The following is a 22,905-nucleotide window of genomic DNA, read 5'->3' on the forward strand; positions in this document are numbered from 1 at the left end:
ACAGGTTCCTTCCAGAGCTCAAGCGGATGGTCTAGACCAGTGCTTCTCAACCTTGCTAAATGCTGCGACCCTTTAATACAGTTCCTCATGTTGTGGTGACCCCCAATCATAGAGTTATTTTTATTGCTGCTACAGAACTGTAATTTTGCTACTATTATGTAATCTGTAATGTGAAATCTGTGTTTTCCAATGGTCTTTAGTGAACCCTGGGAAAGAGTCGTTCAACCCCCTAAAGAGGTCATGACCCATAGGTTGAAAACCTCTGGTCTAGACTGCTGTCTTTCTAGTGAAGACAGTAGATCCAATTTACTGATTCTAGAGGCCCCATCCAGAGGAATGTGGTGTTCTGGTCGCCCGGACATACTGCAAAGACCCTCAGCGTGCACCAAGCAGCTCACCCCATAGGGGCCCCAGGAGCATCTCCAGCACTAAAGAATACACAGTGGGCTAATAGACCCCATCTCTCTACAGGTGGTGGTGCATTGGCTCTCTTGCTCTTCCTCTGTGAGTTAGGTAAACAACGCATCCCCAGGACTCAGTGCAAACCCCCAGACCCAGTAGCCTCTAATTCTCACATCTCTCTGGTAATAAAAATGTAAAAGATCATTATAGTCTTCTCTCCAAGGCCATGCCAAGGTTGAGAAGGCCCTCCTACCCCAACAGCAGAGAAAAGCTAATAGAAAACGCCCTGATACGCATAGAGGAAAGGCCTCCTTTCTCAGGTCATGACCTCAAGAACACTGGGGACAGTGTTTTCTGGGGACTGACATAGAGCATCAAGGCCAAGATGTGTGTCAGAGCCCTTTCCTCCTCCTCTGCCAACCTTCTTGTGCTAGAGTTTCCCATACCCTTCTCATAGTCTGCTCCCTGCCCCCAGACACGCACTCGGTGCATACCCACTGCTTCAAGTAGTTCTTGCTTCATTTCTTCCTTGTCTGGGTATAAAGTGCCCTTTAGAGTAAGAGGGTTTTTTTGTAGCAAAGATACACCTCTACCCATTTTATTTAGCTGTATCATGACATTGCAATGCAGAATTTGATTGCTAGTAGAATTATTCTTGTGCACCCATGACAGACCAAGACTGCAGTGTCTCCTGCAGAAATAGATGTGAGAATTTGTTCATTCTGCTGTGGCTATGGGAGAGAGGCTTGGTGATGAGAATTCAGAAGTTTGATTGGGAATTTGTCTCTCCCCATTGGTTGCAATTAAAATGTGAGCATTGAGGGCATGCTCCCATTTAACCTCGTTCTCCATCTTTCTGCAGCGCCTGAGATTCTCCGGGGCTGTGCCTATGGACCTGAGGTGGACATGTGGTCTGTAGGGATAATCACCTACATCTTGTAAGTGACGAAAAGCAACCTCTATGCAAACCGCCTTTGTATAACATTTTCTAGGTATTAGTAATTCTCATGACAATCCAGGTTACCCTCTGACCTTTGACTTTTTGTGATGTTCCTTTTTACAATAACTGCACTGATAGCGTAGTCTCAAATGATGTGATGTTCTGTTTTACACTAACCAGGCCAATAGCATAGTCTCAAAATCAGTATTACTTTTTACTTTATCATTTCCCTGGAGGGTAGAGGCTTCTGGGGGCTTTTCCTTAACTGATTTTCCTATATAATATTACCTACATTTGGGGAAATATTTAATGAGCATAATAAATGTGAAATTCAAGTTCACTTGTCACACTCTCTGGTTTTATTTACTTGTATCTTTTTAAACAGACTGTTAGCCCTTTTAAGATATCTGTTATTTGTTTCTTAAGAAATCCCCAAGTAGCATGTTTCATATCAGAATATTTCAAGCACATTTACCTATTGATTTATTTTCCTATATGTTAAGATTTCAAGGGCCTTGGGCTTAACACTGAATCAAATGGCCTGATAATTCATTCTCTGTTCACTCCAACTCCATTACCAAGCTGCTGTCTAATAAAAAATAATTTCAGGAAATTTGCAAAGTGGTGATGGAATTGGAGGTGATAGTGAGGGAAATCATATGGGAAGGTGGCTGTGGAAAGCCTAAAGGGAGATATCAGTGCACCCAAGAGTTAACGCACAGTAAGCACACACGTTGGCCATTTTGAAGGGAATGCAGATAGTTTTGGGAACCCATAATATGAAGCTGTACAGAAAGATTTTCCAGGGTTCCAAAGAGCCCATTATCATAGGTGAGCTACCCTCACTCAATGCATAGCAGAATAACTTAAACAAGAGAAAGTTACCTTTTCATTGTCTTAGAGGCTGGAAGCCTGAGGTCAGGGTGGCTGCAGAGTTGGGCTCTGTAGAGTAGCTTCTTCTGAGTTTTCAGAAAAGTTCCTTTGTACTGTGTCCCCACATGGCAAAGAGAGAGAGAATCTTAGCTCCTGAGCTTTGTGCAAGAATACTTTATGATGCTGAGCAGTGGTGGCACACACCTTTAATCCCAGCACTCAGGAGGCAGAGGCAGACAGATCTTTGAGTTTGAAGCCAGCCTCATCTACCAAGTGAGTTTCAGGACAGCCAGGGCTACACAGTGGAAAACGTGTCTCAAAAAAAAAAAAAGTTGTTGTTTGGTTATTGGGTTATTGGCTCTTTTGTTGTTGTTGTTGTTGTTGTTTGTGGGGTGGGGGATGCCACCCAGCTCCCAAATAAATCATACATGGAGGCTTATTCTTACTTATAAATGCCCAGCCTTAGCTTGGCTTGTTTCTTGCCAGCTTTCCTTAACTTATATTATCCCATCTACCTTTTGCCTCTGGGCTTTTCCCATTCTCTTACTTCTGTAAATCTTACCTTACTCCATGGCTTGCTGTGTAGCTGAGTGGCTGGGCCCTGAAGTCCTCCTCCTTCTCTGGCTACTTCTTTTTTTCCTCCCACATTTCGCCTTCTATTTATACTCTCTCTGCCTGCCAGCCCCACTTATCCTTTCTCCTGCCTTGCTATTGGCCATTCGGTTCTTTATTAGACCCATCAGGTGTTTTAGACAGGCAAAGTAACACAACTAGACAGAGTTTAAAAAAACGCAACATAAAGAAAAGTAATATACCTTAAAATAATATTCTACAACAAAAAGTACTTCATGATAGGAAGTGAAAAACCCAAACTATGCTGTCCTTTTATGTTTTATGTCAGCTCGAGTCATCTGAAAGGGGGAAAATTCAGCTGAGAAAATGACTCCATAAGATCCAGCTGTAAGGCATTTTCTTAGTGAGTGGCTTATAGGGGAGGGTCCAGCCCATTGTGGGTGGTGCTATCCCTGGTCTGGTGGTCCTGGGTTCTGTAAGAGAGCAGGCTGAGCAAGTCGTGGGGAGCAAGCCAGGAAGCAGCCCCCCTCCGCGGCCTCTGCATCACCTCCAGCCTGGAAGTGTGAGCTGAAATAAACCCCTACCTCCCCAGGTTCCTTTCATCATAGCGTTTCACCACAGCAGTAAAACTCCAAGACATACACAAATACGGATTCGTTTTTGTCTCTAGAACATACATGTCCCAGGTTATAATTTTGGATTGAAATGTACCCTAAAGGGTCGAAGCCTCGATGCTGTAAGAGAACTTGAGGGACCTGAAAATAGAACACTGAGTTGCATTCACTCTGAAAACCTGTAAGGCACAATAAGTAAAAGTCCATGGAAAGGCCACTGTCATGGGAAAGGAAGCAGGAAATGAGACCATATCCTTGAAAACAACTTCCCCCTAGTCCATTACCAAATCAGACAAATTCATTTTTGTATTTCTTACATTTTCATACACTTAGGCCTATAGTAGGTTATGGATGAAACGACGGTGCCGCCCATGACTAATGTCTTTCAGTTTCCCACCTCTGTCAGCCCTGCGTCTGTGGACATTTCATTTACCTGGAGTCCATACTATTGTGACGTCCACCCGGCAAGGATCGTGGCATTTCTGTGGACTGTACCACTGGACTCACATGTCTCCTTTATTTAGCCTTTATGTCCACTTAGTGGGGGACTGGTGACTTGAGGCTGTGCCATCTAGACATTTGGATTATGGCGCTGGGTGGTTCAGAACCAAAGGAGAGGAGAAATGGGGGTAAGGGTAGCATTGGGATCTATTCTGTTGATGCCTGCCTGGGAAAGCTATTGTGTGAACATCACTTAAGTCTCAATATCATTGCCCAAATGAGGACCTATTCTTTATCCACTTCTATATATGTACATAAACTCTGGGCTTTATCTTTTCATAAATTCATCAATAGACAATTGTTACTTCATGTGTGTGCATGTGTTTGTGTGGGTGCACATGTATGTGTGTATACGTAGGTACTTATGTGTGCACTCATGTGAAGGCCAGAAGACAGCCTGAGGTATCATTTCTTAGGAACTAATTGTCTATCACTTTTTGAGGCCGGGTCTGTCACTGACCTATAGTTCTCCAAGTAGGCTAAATTGCTCGGCGAGCACACCGTCTTGACCTTTCCATTGCTGAGATTGCAAGTGTGTGCCACCACACCTAACTTTTTAAAATGTGGGTTCTGGGGATCAACCTCAGGTCCTCATACTTGCATCGCTGAGACAGCTGAGCCATCTCCCTAGCCCCTAATTCTTGTTGACATGGAGACCTCTGTCCGCTCCGCCCCTCCTCTTGTGGCAACTGCTGCTTTAATACTTTTCACTCCTTACAGTTTCTGCTCACCACCACTGTCTATTTTGTGCCATGGCCTCGCTATTTCTGAAGGTGATTTTAGTTTGGAAACAAAGTTCCGTGACTGGTTGTCCCGGGAGTTCTGGACCTTTTACTTTTGAGCTGTAGCATTTGGCATCTGATGGCCATAGCAATCAGATGGATGTCCTGTACAACCTTCCTTCAATTTTCAACACTACAGTTAATCCCAAAGGCTGGGAGCCACCCTATTCAGCCCATTTATACGCCGGGCCCTGTACAACCCCCGTGATTGCTTAGACTTCGACTGCAGTACCACCGAGGGAGCGCTACACCATGTGTGTACACATGATTCCCACTCTGTGCTGCTGCAGTCCTTCCGTTCTGACATTTCAGGCTGACATGATGTCAGTTGTCGGCCTCTGTCATCAAAGAAGAGCCCTTGATATGACTGAGATGAAGTCGTTTGAGGACTGTGACTTTTGAATTCCTATTGTCTTTGGATTTCAGAATGGGGAATGTCAGGACCCTCCTGAACAGGCTGCCTGCTTTCTCCGTGACTAACCAGTAGCAGGCAACACCTTCCTAGCATTAGGGAGGTTAGGAGAGTCAAGGCAAGGGACCTCCTCACCCCTGTGTGCTTACACTCCCCTCGCACAGGTGGGTCAGGTGTAGGGTTCTCTGAACACTTAGCACGAGAGAGTGCCCTGCTGAGGCTTTTCACTCCTAGTTCCGCCTTCTCCCAGGTGGCTCCAGAATGTTTGTGTGAGACAAATACCCTCCCACGGCAACATTTCATGAGCACAAAGGACATGAGAAGTGACTTCTTCCCAGAAGCTGGCATTTCAGGAAGCATTTCGTTTTTCCATGCTCTGTAGCTACCTGGCTGGCTCAGAGGAAGAATCGAAGAGGATGACTTTTAAACTTTTCATATTTCCTCACTTGATTTCCAAAGGGAACACGTATAATATATGCCTGGAAAGACCATTTTTCGGTTTTTTTCCTAACATTATATTTTTATTATTTGGGAGTTTCACATAATGCACCCCCGTCAATTCACTTTCCAGTCTTCCCAGGTTCACCCCGCCCTTGTGACCTCCCCCACAGAAAAGAAGATGAGAGAAAAAAGAGAGAAAGAAAAAAAATACCAAGTCTAATTTGTGTGGCCCATATACACACTTGGAGCATGGTCCAACTCCCAGTGGGCAGCCCCTTAAAGAACACTGCGTCCTTCCCGACCCCACCCCTGGAAAGACCTTGGATTGGTTTGAGCTGCCTTTCTTTCCCACCTCGTGATCAGAACCGCCACTTCTCTGTCGCCAGTGCAGGCTTGGAAACCCCAGAGCAGACTCCAGCTTTTCCTGTCCTCCCTTATAGTTTCAGAGGTGCTTCCCCGTTCTCACACGCTGTTTCTTTTTCTACTGACCCTATAGTAGAAAAACGTAGGTGAATGTGGTCAGACATCTTTAAAATGAGGGTCATTTACAGGAATGGAATCAACCCACGCTGCTTGTCTGTTGGCTGCCTGGGGCGACTGAATTAATAGCTTTATCTCTATTTTGTTTCAGTCTGAAATACAAACTAGATTAATATATGGAAACATCAGACTTCTAATTTTGTGGATTTCTATTTCTGTCTTCTTTTAAACCTGTATTCTTAATTCTTCCATTCTATATACATTGGAGGCCTATCAATCTAATATGTCTTTTAATTTTCAAGAAAAATCTGCTGGAAAAATCATTACCATAATGTCGATAATATTAGCCATTTCAATTGTTGTATTTTTGTGCTTGTTGTTGTTATAGCTTTTTTTTTTTTTTTTTTTTTTTTTTTTTTCGAGACAGGGTTTCTCTGTGTAGCTTTGTGCCTTTCCTGGAACTCACTTGGTAGTCCAGGCTGGCCTCGAACTCACAGAGATCCGCCTGGCTCTGCCTCCCGAGTGCTGGGATTAAAGGCGTGCGCCACCACCGCCCGGCGTTGTTATAGCTTTTAAAAGAAATTTGGCTTCACTCTTCTTACTTCCTGCAGGTGAGGTGGTGTTTTTATGTTGTTTATCATAAAGTACAACAAAACAATCACACACTTGTATAGGCAGAGTTACTTATAAGGAGTATAGAAAGAAAGATCTTGAATTTTTACAGAAATTTGATGGAATATACCTCCTCTTTTAAAGGTATTTACTCTATTTTTTTCCCCTCCAGACTTTGTGGATTTGAACCATTCTATGACGAAAGGGGTGATCAGTTCATGTTCAGGAGAATTCTGAATTGTGAATATTACTTTATCTCCCCCTGGTGGGATGAAGTATCTTTAAATGCCAAGGACTTGGTAAGTGTGACCCAAACAAAATGACATAAATAATTTTTAAGCAAGAAATAGTAAAATACATTTTAAAATAGACTGCTTTTCCCATCATTTCTTTATAACTATAAGGTGTTTTAATTTAAAAGGAACACTGATGCATTTCCCTCACGAAGAATGAAAAACAGATGTCCCTTCAGTACTCATTAGCTGAATCATCATAGCATTAGTTACAGAATCTTTGCTACCTGGTAACTGCAGAACCGTTCAAACAACACTGCATGATGGAGTCCAAACACCGTTCACACAGAATTCTGGTTGGATGTGGCTTCTTCACCTCAATGTAGATATATTTCAAATAAATATAATTGAATTTTCGAGAAATTTTAAGTTTATTAAAACACTCCAACAGTAGCATGAGCCCGATTATGTGGCACTGGAATTATAAACAAGATCCACTCTGCTAATAGAATGGTTTGCCTTCACTACTTCACAGTCAGGCTAATACATTAATATTCAAGAAATCCCTTTGAGAAAGAGCTCGGCCCCTTCCAGCAGAAGGATGCTTGGATACGATGGAAACTGTTTGTGTACAATTGCAACCCTCATTCCTCTGGAGAGAAAAAAAAAGTGTGCCAAAATAATGGAGTTGATTTTTGAATCATTAAAGGTTAAAGGGTGTTTTAGGAGTTTTCTAGTCATGAATTTGCTAAGTGTGCCAAAGATTACCAGCAGAAAGGCACTAATTAGCACTCACTCAAGTTTCTAGAGCCCCTTTCCCAGGACTCCTCCCTCCAAATACTTCTCCCTTTTCTCTTCGTGTTATTTCATGGAACATTCTTTAGGACCTGTGGCTTTTCTGATGTGAGTAGCAAGGGAGGCAGTCTATATGGGTATGTGGGTATATAACCCACTCCTGACCATCTCTTGAATACATCTGCTTCTTTCCTCCTCCACTCCCACTGACTCAGACCAACTCCCACCCTCTCCCATCTGGACCGTGGCCACAGCTTCCTGCCTGGCCTCTCTGCTTCTTCTTGTGCCCTTCTAAAGTATGTTCCACACAGAATCCAGGGATCCTGGCCTCACGCTACTCAGCGTCCACACTGCAAACACACACTCCTTTGCAATCATTATACAGAAAAAGCTTCATAAAATTGGGAGTAAGGTGCGTTTGCTCCTTATTTAACTTGCTGTTTGACTTCATTAACCTGTTTTCACTTCTTTCATGGGTATTTAGAGCTAGAAAAGACCTCTTAGATAAACGATCGAGAGTATCTTATTTTACAAGACTGATGTCTGGAGAGGCTCCGGCATCTTCACAATGTAGTACATAAGCTGAGCTTCACAGACTGGAGACCTGAGTTTGAAGTCAAGCTCTAGTAATGACCAAGTATTTGACCTTAGTAGCTAAGGTCTCTGAGCATCTTTCTGTTCTCCACTTGTGAGTTGGAGCTAATAGTTTCCAGCCCATATGTTTCTGTGACTGTGCCATGAGAATAGGTAGAGGTGTAACCAGGACATGAGCCTCCCTGAGTCCAGGGAGTGCCTCCCTCATACCAGGCCACTGGTGCTGAGCCCAAGGCTGGGAATTATTTCATTTGTTGATCTTCCTGTCAACTCACTGTCTGTCTGTCTTCACAAACAAGAATAAAGCTTCCAGAATGGATTACCATTAGTTAAATTTAGACATACCATGCATGTCATAAGCCTCAAGCCAATGACTTCCTTCTTTTTATCCTAACATGTCTTTTATTCCAGCTCTGAACTTATTTCTTCAGGTGCTTTCAATGAGTTAAGGAAAGTGAACTATAAGTCTCAAGGGAGTCATAAACAGTATTCAGTAAGGGCTTGAATACTAACCCTTTGTTTGCCCTTTAATCCTCCGAAAGAGAGATGGTGCCTGGATGCCCATTCTAAAGAGATGGAGTTGGAGTTCTGAATTCTAAGTGATTTCATAATTTAGCCTAGAATTATTCCAGGGCTGGCGCTGCCTTCAAAAGGGCATCTGATCGGTAGACAAGCCAGGCCCTAACTCTTTGACCTCTGTGGGAAGAAAGCTGTGAGTTTGGGGCTACAGGTGGTGAATGCCCCAGCTTCTGGGACACCCCCAGCTGCTGCTTTCCTAAGGTAGGTCCTGCTCCTGACAGAAGCACCTTCAAAAACATGTGCTCAGTGCTATTGCTAACATTAATAGTTCATAGCTAGTGCTATTAACTCTAAGTAGAGCAATACCTGGACATTCACAGTCTGAAGGGAAGCCCAGTTTCTCGAAGTCTGTATTTCTTTACGACTGCAGGTCAGAAAACTAATTGTTTTGGATCCCAAGAAACGGCTGACGACATTTCAAGCCCTCCAGCACCCGTGGGTCACAGGTAAAGCAGCTAACTTTGTGCACATGGACACTGCTCAGAAGAAGCTCCAAGAATTCAATGCTCGGCGCAAGCTTAAGGTAAAGCACATGTTTTTGTTGTTACTGTTTTTTTGTTTTTCTTAAGATGTCTTTTTTTCCTTGAGTACTATATTATTCATTTTCTGTGACACCAGGGAAAATTCTTGCTTTTAAACTCCTAAGATACTGACATAAAACCACTTAGGGTTTGTTTTTTGGTTTTGTTTTATTTTGTTTTGGTGTGTGTGTGTGTGTGTGTGTGTGTGTGTGTGTGTGTGTGTGTGAGATGAATTCATTATTAAGAAAAGGAAAGCACTTGAAAGAATAAATTCAGAGCTAGAATAAAAACCAGAACATTAATATTTGTGCTATATGTTTAAATTACAAAGTGTGTGCCCATGTGTGCACATGTGCGTGTGAGTATATGTGTGGGGTGTGTGTGTGTATCTTATTTACTCTCTCTCTGTGCACAAGCTTGCAGGTGTGTCATAGCACGCATGTGCAGGTCAGAGGACAGCTTGAGGGAATCAGTTCTCACCTTCCCCAGAAGTGTCAAAGCCTTCTGAACTCAGGCTTGGTGGCCAGGGCCTTGTCTCTTAGCCTACTGGGTCATCTCACCAGCCCCCACCAGATACAGTATTGCTGCTTCTTATCTAAATAAGACATCATTCACTGGACAGTGGTGGCACACGCCTTTAATCCCGGCACTTGAGAGGCAGGGCCAGGTGGATTTCTGTGAGTTCAAGGCCAGCCTGGGCTACAGAGCGAGTTCCAGGACAGGCTCCAAAACTACACAGAGAAACCCTGTTCTTCCCCCCGCACCACCACCAAAAAAAAAAGACATCATTCAAGCAACTCATATTTATTCAGGAAATTTCTGAACCTGTAGTAATTAGGAGATAACTCTTAAAACTATTCCATACTATAGGAAATTGCTTTAAAAAAATACAGAAAACTATGCCCCAAACTACATCTGTTTTATAGACTATAAATAGAATAGTGGTTAGGTGTATCTGCATGACATTTAGGACTAGCTGTATAAACAGCAGATCTCAGAGACTAGCTAGAGGCCAAAACTAACATCTCTGTCATGCTGATAGGAGGAGAGCCACGGTCTAAGTTTGAAATGACATCTATTAAATAGCTTTGCCTTGACTGTGTCCGAAGCTAGTTTGAGCACTGAACTCCTATTTCCCTGATACCAGGCAGCATCATGGATCTAGTATTCCATGAAACATCCTCTGGAGAACATAAAACTTTAAGTCACGCAGAGGCAAACGCATCTTGCTCATGTTTTCAATTGTCCAGATGACCAAATAATTCTAATTCGTAATTAAAGAGGTTTTACTGTTCTTTCTCCAAATACCTTTCTAGCTAACGAACAATCTTGGAATAATTTACTTTACTTTGAAAGACTGAACGCCAACCTAGAAAACAAATTATACTACAATTTGGGATTTCCCATGGAAACAGTACTTCATACTTCTCTCTCTCTCTCTCTATTCAGGCAGCGGTGAAGGCTGTGGTGGCCTCTTCTCGGCTGGGAAGTGCCAGCAGCAGCCACACCAGCCTCCAGGAGAGCCACAAGGCCAGCCCAGATCCATCCCAAGAGGACAACACAGATCTTCTGGGAAAGAAAATGCAAGAAGGGGACCAAGTGGCAGCTGAGGATACAGCAGCTGAGATGAGGAGATCGCCGTCCGAGGAGGAGAAAGATGCAGGTGTACAAGACGAGGTCCCCACGATGGCGCCTCGGGCACTGGAGGATGACTTGAAGACAGACAACCCAGCAATGAAGAGGAGCTCAGGGGAGAAGCTGAAGGCTCTGGAGGAAGAAATGGCCCCCGAAGATGAGGAGGAAGCCCCTGCTGGGGGACTTGGGGTTCCACAGCAGGATGTAATTCTGCCAGAGTACTAAGCTGGCTTCCTTTAGGTCCAGAGAACAACCCTAGCATTTTATGTACTTTGTCCTTCAGCAAGGAAGGTGGGGAAGCATGATATGCACTATAGTGATTCTGTTTTGAGGTGCAAAAAAACAAAAACAAAAAAACCATATATACCAGTTGGTAATCCTAATTTCAGTGCATGTGTTTGCTTTATGAAATAATGACGTTTTCTACGGCATGTAATGAATACCTGATACTGATGAGTTAAAGTGGAAATTTCCAGCAAACGACACAACACTTAAAAACAAACATTCTCAGCCTTTGGTGGCACATATTTGAAGCGAAATGGAAAACTAATTTTTATTTGAAAGCTTAGACATCCTATACCCTCTAGAAGTCTTCAGAAATGGCAATCCCTTTCAGCTCCACTCAAACCAAGACACATCCCCATGACTTTGTGAACGCTTTCAGGGGCTTCAGCTTGGTAGATTGGGTGGTTATAAAAGACACCTATAGAGTGTCCAAAAACATCTGCAGTGTTGAGAAGTGGTAGCATTCTCAGAAGGCCGTGAGTCCACAGCCCCCTCAAGTGTGTGTAGACAATGTCTTATTTTATTCTTAAGTGTACAAGAATATCCAAAGTGTTCATCATAAAACTCTGCCAGTTTACAATCCTTAGGATATTATTTATTAAACTCTGTTGTTTCTTTCCTTCACCTGCTTCTCATTAAAATGCCCCATCAAATGTATAAAACCTGGGTAAGAATAAACAAATTTAAGTAGAATGATATATAATTGGAACTCAGACATACCAAGATTAATTCCTTTTTATTTCTCATATAAATTTGCATTTGTAAGCTTATACAAATAATAGGTTTCAAGTTCTGAAAAGGTCCGTTTCGCAAATTGGTGCCAAAATGTCTGACTATAATAAGAACAATACATTCTATTGTTAGGTAATTTATTATTGGTGTTGTTAGAGTAAGGAAATGTTTGCAGAAGGTTTCTCTCCTCCAGCTCTGTAAACATACTGTTCATGAGTTTAAAATTCATTATGAAAGCTAGTCTATCTTTTCCTCACACTTAGAATGGAAGGGTGCATACTTTATGATGATGAAACTTTCCATATCAAGAAATTTACTTTTATTTGTCTTGAAAAATAAATGAAAACCAATCTTAAGCCATACTTCAGAGAGGGTAAAGCATTAGAATTTAAAAGCATGATTTTTTTTCCCCTCAGAATAAAAACTTTTCTTTGATTCCTAGAAATTACACTAAATCCAGTATTAAGTTTCTTGAGTGAAAATGAACACTTTATTAAAACAATTGTTTTACATTTTTGGTGGTTTTTCTTAATTTATAAGCAGCATTCATTTCAAAATCCAAAATGAAGGCAGTAAAAATGAACAGCACAGAATTTTTTCATAAAATAATGATAATTTGTTCTGACTCATATACAGACATTTACACTGGGGAATTAAATTAGAGCTGGGGTTTCTCCAGGCTGTTAGAGGCATCGGCACTTCAGTGTGTCACGCACACACCCCAGCAGTCTTGGGGAAGGAGACAATGTGTTGCTTCCTGTGGTCTGTGATTTGGGTCCTTGACAGGCAGCTGACTTGAGGTGCCTCATCTGAGCTCGGGTGATTATTTTTTCAATTGATTTTAATTATGTATTTATGCTCTTATTTTCCTTCTCTCCTCTTTAATCATTCCCTCACAGAACTCTCATTCTCAGTGTTATAAAGGGCTATTTTTAACCTTTAAGAATGCTTTCCTAAGGTTTCCATTTTCGAAGAGCAATCCCCTAGTGTAATTTTCCTCATCAAACTTAACCTATAGATGGTAAGTGTCCCATGTATGGAAAGAGTGAAGATAGACTAAGGGGTCTTGATAGAAGGTGCAATTAGAACATATCATCACTCAAACCCAGCCCACGTCTTATTTCATCCCAACATGGGCTGAACACCTTGGATGACCCTGTGCACTTTAGGAAGAGTATTACAAATGCCAAGCCCTCATGCATTTATAATTCAGTTATTTAAATGATTGCACCTTACCACTTCTTGGTGATACTCAAGAGTGTTAGGATAATTCCCTCTCTTTGACAACCTATATACTTCATTAGCTAAATATCATTAGCAGTTTTCAATTGTAACTTGTATGGTAAAGATTGTCCTAATGCTTACAAAGAACTAAGTCCATTCACTGGGAAATGAGTCAAATATTTAAGTCAAATTACTCAAAAATTTAATAGAAATACCATCTAAAAATACTTATTTACCATTTTTAAAGAACAGTCAACATTTATATTGCTTGTTAAATATCTCAAAGATTAAACTAAAGGAATACAGTCTTAATTTGAAAGAACACTTTCTAATATTACTCTTAATTTGTAATGTAGTCACAAAGCAAAACAGTTTTTTAAAATTTCAGCAAAGAAAGAATAATAAATTAACATCTGCATTTAAAAGATGACAGTTTTAAGGTGGGAAGGAGTAGCACACACCTTTGATCCCAGCACTTGGGAGGCAGAGGCAGGAGGATCTCTGAGTCTGAGGCCAGCCTGGTCTACAGGGTGAGTTCCAGGACAGCCAGGGCTACAACACAGAGAAACAAGCTCAAAAAGCCAAAACAAAGAGAGGAGGAGATAGAGATAGAGATGAGAGAAATGGGGGAGGGGGAGGGAGAGAGAGAGAGAGTTAAATTCATTATTGGTTTTATTTCAAGAACATGAAGTACTAGCATAATTAGGTATAATTAGGTTCTTTTACCATAGAGGACAATCTTCAATTATTTCCCCCATCCAGAAATTCCAACTGTGATTTCAATGGGTCTCTCAAACTGTTAACTCTTTTGCCACAACAGCATATAAATCAGAGACTAGAATAGAATAGTTGTAAAATTATTTTCTGGAATAAGTGCTTATATTTAACAAGTTTAATGTAAATATAAGTGACACATAATAAAAAATTTCTGAGACAAGGTTTTATTATGTATCCCAGGCTGGCCTTGAACTCACTCTGTAGCCCAGACTGATCTGAAACTCACAGTGATCCTCCTGCCTCAGCATCCCAAGATCTGAGGTTATAGGCATGTGCCACCACTCCCACAGCCATACATGCATCTTTAAGTTTTCCATTAGCTACATTCTAAAAAGAAAATATGAAATGCTGATAGTACATTTTAATCCAGTGTACACAAATTATCACATCAAAACAAAAATGAATGACATAACTTGTCACTTTTATACTGTTTCTAAGTTAGCAGTCTAAGCCTGTTTACATCAGGTGGTCAGGAGACACACTGTAGCCAGTGGTTCCTATGGCAGACACACTGGTCTAGTCTACAGCACTTTTCTTTGAGCAAAGCTGTGGTTAGATTTGAGCTGACAGTTTTCCACATTGCTAAGTTGGTAAGCAGCTAAGATGCCAAAGTTACAGATGTACTAGAGACATAAATATTGCCTACTCCTAAACACACTTTGTCTTGGAGAAGTGTTCTGCAATATTACATCAAAGCAACACTTCCTTAGGTATTGCCAAATTGTGTGTGCGTATGTACTGGTCAGAGCCCATCTTAACCCCATTTGGCTCTTGGAAACCTGACTTCATCCTGAGTTTCCTAAGTATTACCTAGAGCCAACAGTATTCTCACTTAGCACAAACGACTATGGGCCTTCCATGTATCCCCACTGATCAGACTACACAGAATCCAGTCTCTCCACACTGGGCTAAGCTGGACATCCTTCTCTTGTTGGAGGCAATCTTTCTAGAAGCCTCCTGAAAAATACACTTGCATGATGGACATGTTATAATGATGGTGATATGCCAGATACCCGTGAAATGGGAATATGGTCACATCTGGTACTTGTAGGGTTTTTGTAGAAGGGCCCAATTAAAGCTGCCACAGACTTTTTAAATACTTTTGGAATTTTTTACATACTAATTTTAGAATAATTGTCAATGTCCTATAGTCATTTTTAGTGGCAGATTTATAAAGAAAGAAGCAGCCTGCCTTTTAAAGGGACCTCAATTGCATACTATTTTGACATTTTGTAATGTAGAATGTTCAGCATTTTTTATTGGCTATTTCCAGTATCATATGCAAGGTTATTCTTCATGAGCTGCCTCCAGGTTGAAGCTTCAAGAGCCATTTTGTTTCATGATTCAGTTTTTTATTGCACAGAAGCAGCTGGTTGCATTTTAGATTGGGAAAAGACAAGAAATGCCAGGAAAAAAAAAAAAAGGTACTTCTGCTCTAGGATTGTTCTTACAAAGCCAAATACAAAATAAGGATTTTAAAAGAGGTCATCATGGTGAATTAGCACTAGGCTCATTACATATATACAGCACAGCCAATTGCATAATTATAATGCCATTGTGTAACCTGCTCATCTTTAGAGAGTACTCGGTCTGGTTGTCTAGGTTTGAGACAGCACAAAGTTTCCAGACATTTATTTATGTAATGAAATTTGTAATGTCTTTGTAATTACTGTCCATTAGGTCATATTCCAATTTCCTTAATGTTTCTCACTGATACATTACTGATCAGGGTCACTGCTGACATTTAAGCACTTACCAGTTGAACGCTGCTGAAGATTAGACTATGTCTGCAGTGTCTGTGTGTTTTTAACATACAAATGTAATTTTTATGCTGGTGTTTACAACCCTATGATGAAAATGTACAAAAGTTTCTGCTTAAAAATGTTGTCATTATACTTCCTTATAAAAAGGTGGCCATCAAGTTCCATGAAAGTGAAGGTAAGATAGAGGAGAGAGGAAGAGAGGGAAAGAGGAAGGAGGGTAGAAGGAGAGAAGTGGGGCAGGGACATATATATTAGTTACACACCCAGGGCTGCCATGATACCCAAGTTCACTTCTTTCCATATAAGGACATGCTTTTGTCGTTATTATTTTGTGAATGTCACCTGAGATAAACAATGTAGACCCAGTCCAATCATATTATACTTACCTTGGAAAGGAGTAGCAAACAATTTATGATTGGTTATATCCGTTTTCATACATGAACTGTGATGCACTCAGAAAGGCTTGACTCAATCTGTTCCCAAGCATCTGGCCCAGGATTCCACTTAGGGCAAGGTCAGAACCTTGCCGAAACCAGTCTGACCTTCTGCAGGAATCGGCTTCCAAGAAGACTCCCAGCATCTGACCTAGTTAGACTCAGAAAATCTCCTCTCCTGCTCTGAAGGACTGAAAGTGGACTCTAAATATTGTATTACTCTTGGCCAATGTTGGGCAAGTGGAATCCTGCCAACCACATTTCTTTGCATTGCCTTACCCCAACTTATCCCAAGGTAGTGTTTTGTTTTATCTGTCCTGACATCAGCCTCACTTTGGAAATGAGAGGTTCTCTAAGGTTCTGGCAGGAACATTCCAGTCTAGCTAGAGAAACAGGTTTTTGTTGCCCCATAGTTCAGATTGAAGCGTTAATGAGCAATTCTAAGAATACAAAATGACATTGTTCATAATTGTTTTCAACATAGTCTGAAGATTGACCTGCAAGACCCATAGATATAGAAGTTATATCCAATCTGATCTTTGTTTTGGATCATTGTGTTGAAAATGACAGATACTTAATCTTCAGTCAGACTGAAAAATCTTTATTTTCCACCTAAATTATTATTTCAAGATACTCAAATACAATAGATGTTACCCTTTTCAAAACTGCTTCCTGAAGCTATCTCCAAATTCTGATAGTTATGGATGATAATAATCTTCTAGATGTATGCTTTCTTCATCATCTTTGAAACCTGGATAATAATATATTTTATAAAGGACACAAGTATGACCATACTTTGAAAATTATCATCTCATAGGTGTCTCTTTTTAACTTGAGCTGTTTTATATGCCTGTGCAACTAAATGTGTATCAGTGTAACTAATACATGATTTGTATAGGTTACTAAATAGCATATTCATGGTTATTTTTCTGCTCATTGCATTCTTAGCTTTAGTAATATTTTTATGATCATCTGTAAACCAAAAGAAATGTTCTAACATCTCCTAAGTTAATTGGTTGAAATGGCATAAAAGTAGCCTGTCATTCTATGTCCAACAGATATTGCTGTTCCCCTTAAAATTTGTAAGTATCTCATGAGTTTGGTGAGTGGAAACAGTGACTTTAGTACAGACAAATCCAATGAAAGAAAGTTACAAACAAAATGGGTTATCAGGCTGATGTTTTAAGTTAATATTCTTACCAGTTTGGATTCTAACCACTTTTATCTCTGGTCGTATGAGAAACATGTATGTATCTCAATATACATTGTATACATATAGTTTCTTTGATGTGATAAACACCAAAATAACAATGTGATGACTAAAAACAATGTGAAGAGGAAAGAGTTTATTTCATCTTAGAGGTTACAGTCAAGGAAAGCCATGGCAGGAACCCTGGAGGCAGACTATGGAGCAGAAAGCATAGAGGAACATGGTACTGTCTTGCTTCGCCCATCTGCTCAGCTCTTATATAGCCAGCCACGCCATCCCACCACCCACCTACAGACAGTACTGTCCACAGGGAGCTGGGCCCTCATACATCAATTAGTAATCAAGCGAATGCCCAAAGGTCAGTCTGATCAAGGCAATATCTAATTGAGACCCCTTCATATCACTCAGGAATATGTCAAGTTGACACCTGAAGCTAAAGAGAGCATATAAAACTAAACTCTTTCCACATGGTTCTCCAAAGAACTAAATTTAAATCTCCAAAGAACAGATTTCAGGACTCTAGCAAACTATGACTTAAAGAGCAAATCTTAATTTAGGACTTGGTTGACTATCTTAACTCAAACCATTCTATTGTAATGGTCAGACTCATTTATGGGTTTGTTTGTTGTCTATTTGCAAGCTACTAGAACCACACTGAATATTTTCAATAGAGACCTATATCAATTTCAATCTACATCACCTAAAATCTGGTCCTTTATAAAAACAACAACAACAAAAAGACAACTCATTTTCATTGTACCTCATGCTTTGTGATGCCCTTTAGGAATCCATGTTCCAAACTGTAGTGTTTTGGCCCTAGTTAGGGTTATTTCTCTTATTTGCTGTTTAGAGGTTAGGTAGCTTTCTTTGATATTGCAAATGGTCTCACAACAGTTGTGCAAGAGGAAAAATTAAATTTCCATGTGAACAAAAATGCAAAATTACATTATTTCTGAAAAAGGAAATTTGTGTGACGAGTTAAAAGTGGGTTTCTAGTTGTTTGAACATGTTTTAGGAACTTTCAAAACAATGTGAATTAAATAAAAAACATATAAATAATGTTCACTCACATTTAAGTCCACCTGGAGCCCTGTTGCTTAGCGAGCTATGGAATGAGCACCCTCAGGCTCTGAATTTCTCAGTTCAATGAAGTACTTTCTAGCAATTGGATTTTCATTAACATTTAGGAAATCGTGTGTTAGTCTATGAAAATGTCTTGCTCATCAACAGTTCAGGAGAACACGGCCAACTTTACTTTTCAAAGCTACTTTCCTATACCCCTGCTCCTCCGAGTGTTCTAGATTTCATGTGAAGAGAGCCTTTAGTACATACTTTACTTTTCTAGCAAATTTAGAAGCCCAAGGAGAGCCCTTTAGTCTACTTCTACCTAGAAAAATTGTCCATTCCAAAGTATCTGCCTTAAGAGAACCAAGTAACCCAGTTGCTGGGGGAAATTGAGGCATTTGTGGCTTGTTTCAGTTTGACTTTCCACATCTGTAACTGCAAAGGTCACAAACGGGATACTAAGTAGGAAGCGAGTCTCAGCCTATAGTTAGGAAGGTCTGCAGTTACTGTATGACGGAATGGCATGGCCTTTTCTTAACTGTCGCAGCACTCAGTAAGATGACACAGACACTGGGACGTTACAGAATGTGGGAACAAAAGGCATGAATCATCCTCTGAGCCCTGGTGGTTAGCATGGGCAGGAGGCAAACTGCTGGAATGAGATGGGGAAGGTGGCATATGTTAGGACTGCCCGTTCTTATCTTCTGGCTGGTTCCAAGTTTGAAGGCAGTTATTGATAGACTGAAAAACCTTAACATGAGTAGATCAAAATCAATAGCTACTTTTCTTTCTGGAAATTAAACAGTGCGGCTTAGAGGATATTTGGCCTCCATGGAAAGCAAACTTTAAGGACATGATTCACTAATAGCACAAGCTTCCTAGAAATAGCCCATTCCAGGAACCCTTTTCCCACAGTAAATTTTCAGGGGAACCATTACTTGCAATCGAGGAGCCAGAAATGAATTAAGCCCAGTGCCACTCTTCAGGTAGCTAAGACATCCTAAAGAAAAGGCATGTGATCACACAGGTAGCCTGTACTGAATACCTGCAGATGGTAAGCAGGGTTTGGAAGAGGAAAATGGTCTCTTGTGCCAAGAACGTGCAAGGCTGATTCTGAACGGTTAAGGAGGAAAAAGAGGGACCTGTCTGACTAAGGAATGGCCTAGCCCAAGTGGAGAAACACAGGTCGAGAAGGATTGGCCTTCGATGAGAAAGGCTGAGCTACAGTGAAGTGTTGTGGAGTGGGCAGCAGCAGTCTTAGATTCAGGCCGAACTCCTTGCTGCTCTCTGGTTCCAGACAGCTGTGGGCGAAGCTCTTCTTCAGGGTGCCTGCCCCTGCTACTTGGCTAGCCTCCTAGTACATAGCTAAGCAGGATAAAAATCACCCAACACAGTGAACACACGTGTTTCTGAGTACACAGCTAATCTTCAAACCAAAAAGCTGGTCCTCCCACGTTCTTAATTCTTCACCCTCTTCTGTCCAGTGTATATAACCTATAAGTTTATAATTATAAAATATATAAAAATCTAAAGAATTTATTAGATCTCTTATTGGAGGCACTATTTTTCCATTCATCTTCAAGATACTTTTTGTGTGTGTGTGTAAATTACCAATTAGAATTATAGTGTGAATACTCTGGCTTGTGTATCTTTGTTTATTTCTGGTAATGTCTGTGGATAGTGGATGGCTACATTACTCCAGGAGACATGAGAGACAGAGACAAAGACTCGCAGCTGGGTTGAGGGGGGAAATAATGCTAAGGAGTAAAGAGACTGTTAGGACACAGAACACAGGTTAGTGGACACTGAATAAGGAAGACGTGATAAGAGAGGTTTTCAGGCTTACATGGCATGATCTGGGATGTCTTTTTGAGACTTTCTCAGATGTGAAATTTGCATTAATGGGTTGTTGCAAGGTTTTTGGACTAAAGAGACATATGCAGCTTCAGTGACAGCACGGAGGAGTATAGAATAGCATCATATGCAAGAAAATAGATTTCCCGGAGTCTAGATCACAAGTCATTAACCCAAAACGAGAGCTTGTATGAATTGGAGGAGAAAGTACAAATACCTTACACAGCTAAGATGGTTGGCTGTGAACATTTCACTTTCTAAATGTGTCAAAATGGTGCTATTGATTCCTTAATACAGAGATACAATTATAATATTTTTAGGTAAGTTAAGTTAAGCCTGGCTTGGCTGTAAATGTAAATACATAAAATGTTTGCAAAGCCGTCAACAACACCATGTCTATTTGCTAATGGTTGAGGTACTGTGTTCTTCAGTGTGGGTGACTGACCTGACTTCACATTTTCTACGAAGGGAATAAGAGAGCCATTGGCTCTCTCTCAATTGCTGAAAGTCCAGGACATTTGACAGCTCGCTGGATTCTTCTTGGATGCAGGTTGGACAATCCAATCCAATGATTAAATATGATCATTTGGTGATAGTAGGGGTGTTGGCCAAGAACTTGAAAAAGAGTATGTGGCATGAGTAATTAAAGGTGAATGCTGCTAGGCTAACTGTAGAGACTGACTTTAGTGAGGACCAATGTAACTATGTTAAGTTCACCCAGACTGTCAGAGCATGCCAAAAGAAGCTAGCCAGTGCCTTGCAGCTGGCCAATCTGTAAAGGAATCTGCATGTACAATGTGATAATAAATCATCTAAGAGCCCACCAGAACTTCTGCATTCTATGATTTCAACGGTTATCATGAATCAAGGCATACCACGGACATTTTCCTTAGAACTGAAATGCAGATAAAATTGTACTTTTCTATAGTACTTTTAATAGCTGCATGCCTGTACCAGCCTTTTTCTTTTGGACCACCAACCAGCTCCCAAATCATGACACAGAAACGTCTTATTTTTAAATGCTCGGCCTATAGCTTAGGCACGTTTCTGGCTAGCTCTTTTAACCTGTTTCTCTTTACCTTTTGCCTTGGGACTTTTTACCTTTTCTTGCTGTTTCTATGTCTGTCTGACTGGCTAGCAGCTGCCTGGATCCTTGCCCCGGGCATGTCCCTCTTTCCTCCTCTCATTCTTCCTTTTTTTTTCTCTCTCTCTTCCTGCCAGCCCTGCCAATCCTTTTCCTGCCTAGCTATTGGCCATTCAGCTTCTTATCAGACCAGGCCTTAGGAAGACAAGGTGAAACAAATGCAACTCACCTTTCTATCATTAAACAAATGCAGCATAAACAAAAGTAACACAGCTTTACACAGTTATATTCCGCAGGATAAACAAATATAACACATCTTTGCCTAGTTAAAATAATATCCTACAACACATGCCCAGATATTTATTTCCTAAAGAGTAAGACGGTGGAATTAATAAAGCTAGAAAGACACATTAATAATTATTTCAACTAATAAGTCCATTTTATTTAAAGCGAGTTAACACACCTAGGAAGTTAACTACTCATGTAAGTTCGTGGTGACTGAGGACAGCAGTGCTTCCCAATGGTCAGCCCAATTCTCACTACTAAAATATCTGCTGGACATTACTGCATCAATTCATACGAAAACTGACTTCTCCTTATAAAGATATGAGAATACAGAAAAGCAGAAAATTACCACAATACTTTCCAAAAGCCATTGACTGTTTCTCTAGTGTGGATTTTTACTTACAAATTTTCAAACCTTTCTGCATTAGTCATTAAACGTTTTTTATGTTCACCACCATTCCATCCAAGATTCCTCCTTTGTTGAGAAAAGGCCAATATCTTAAACAAAGACTTCTCCATTGAGGGAATGGAGGAAAATACTAGAGAAAAAGAAGGCTCTTAGTAAATCAATTTGTTACACAACTTGGCATTCATTCATTATGTGTACATCACTGTGGTTTTACACCCTCTAGACTTCCCTTAATAAAGTCAGCTGCCCTATACTTAAGAAATTTCACCAAAGCAAACCATAAACAGGATTATAATGCTCCAGGAAAGAATATTAATGGACAAAAAATTGATTTTGGTATACCTGCTTCCTCCATATTTTTATCTTAACTCCTGTAGTTCATTCATCCACATATCTGGTAGCACACGGGGATGGGTATGCGCTCTCTCTCCTGGGATACATTTGTAGTGCATCCTTTTTAAAGTTCTGTGTCATCTCTTGGTTATAAAAACCTATGCATAAAATGTGGATATTCTGCTCAGAGCAACAGGAGCGTGAAAAAAATGCAAAGGGAATAGTGCTGGCACACGCCATGGAGCCCCAGCCACGGGTTAACCCGAGGGGAAGCTCCCTCATCTCATGACCTACGGGAATGACAGGCATGCAGCACCTGCCAACAGAAGAGGTTCCCAAGTGTTTCTTCTTAATCCAGCAAGACAATGTTTTCATTACAATGCCAGGGGGCCATCCTTTACCTATATGGTATCCAGAGAAACCTCACATCTACCTTCCAAAGCTCAACCTGTGGACAATGGTA

General features: G+C 40.7%; 1 protein-coding gene across 2 annotated transcripts in view; it reads left to right on the forward strand.

Annotated features, from left to right (window-relative positions):
• The window catches only part of Camk4 (calcium/calmodulin dependent protein kinase IV), a 233,554-nt gene extending 212,400 nt beyond the window's left edge, over positions 1-21,154 (forward strand). For both annotated transcript variants that reach the window (XM_052741806.1, XM_052741808.1), the window contains 4 exons: positions 1,265-1,340; positions 6,803-6,929; positions 9,202-9,354; positions 10,802-21,154. In XM_052741806.1, coding sequence (XP_052597766.1) covers positions 1,265-1,340; positions 6,803-6,929; positions 9,202-9,354; positions 10,802-11,212 — 767 coding nt within the window. In that variant the 3' untranslated portion in view covers positions 11,213-21,154. The remainder of the gene's footprint in view (positions 1-1,264; positions 1,341-6,802; positions 6,930-9,201; positions 9,355-10,801) is intronic.
• The last annotated feature ends 1,751 nt before the right edge of the window (positions 21,155-22,905 follow it).

This window comes from Peromyscus californicus, unplaced genomic scaffold, assembly GCF_007827085.1.
Source record: "Peromyscus californicus insignis strain IS unplaced genomic scaffold, ASM782708v3 Scaffold_17__1_contigs__length_78620276, whole genome shotgun sequence".
Lineage (NCBI taxonomy): Eukaryota > Metazoa > Chordata > Mammalia > Rodentia > Cricetidae > Peromyscus > Peromyscus californicus.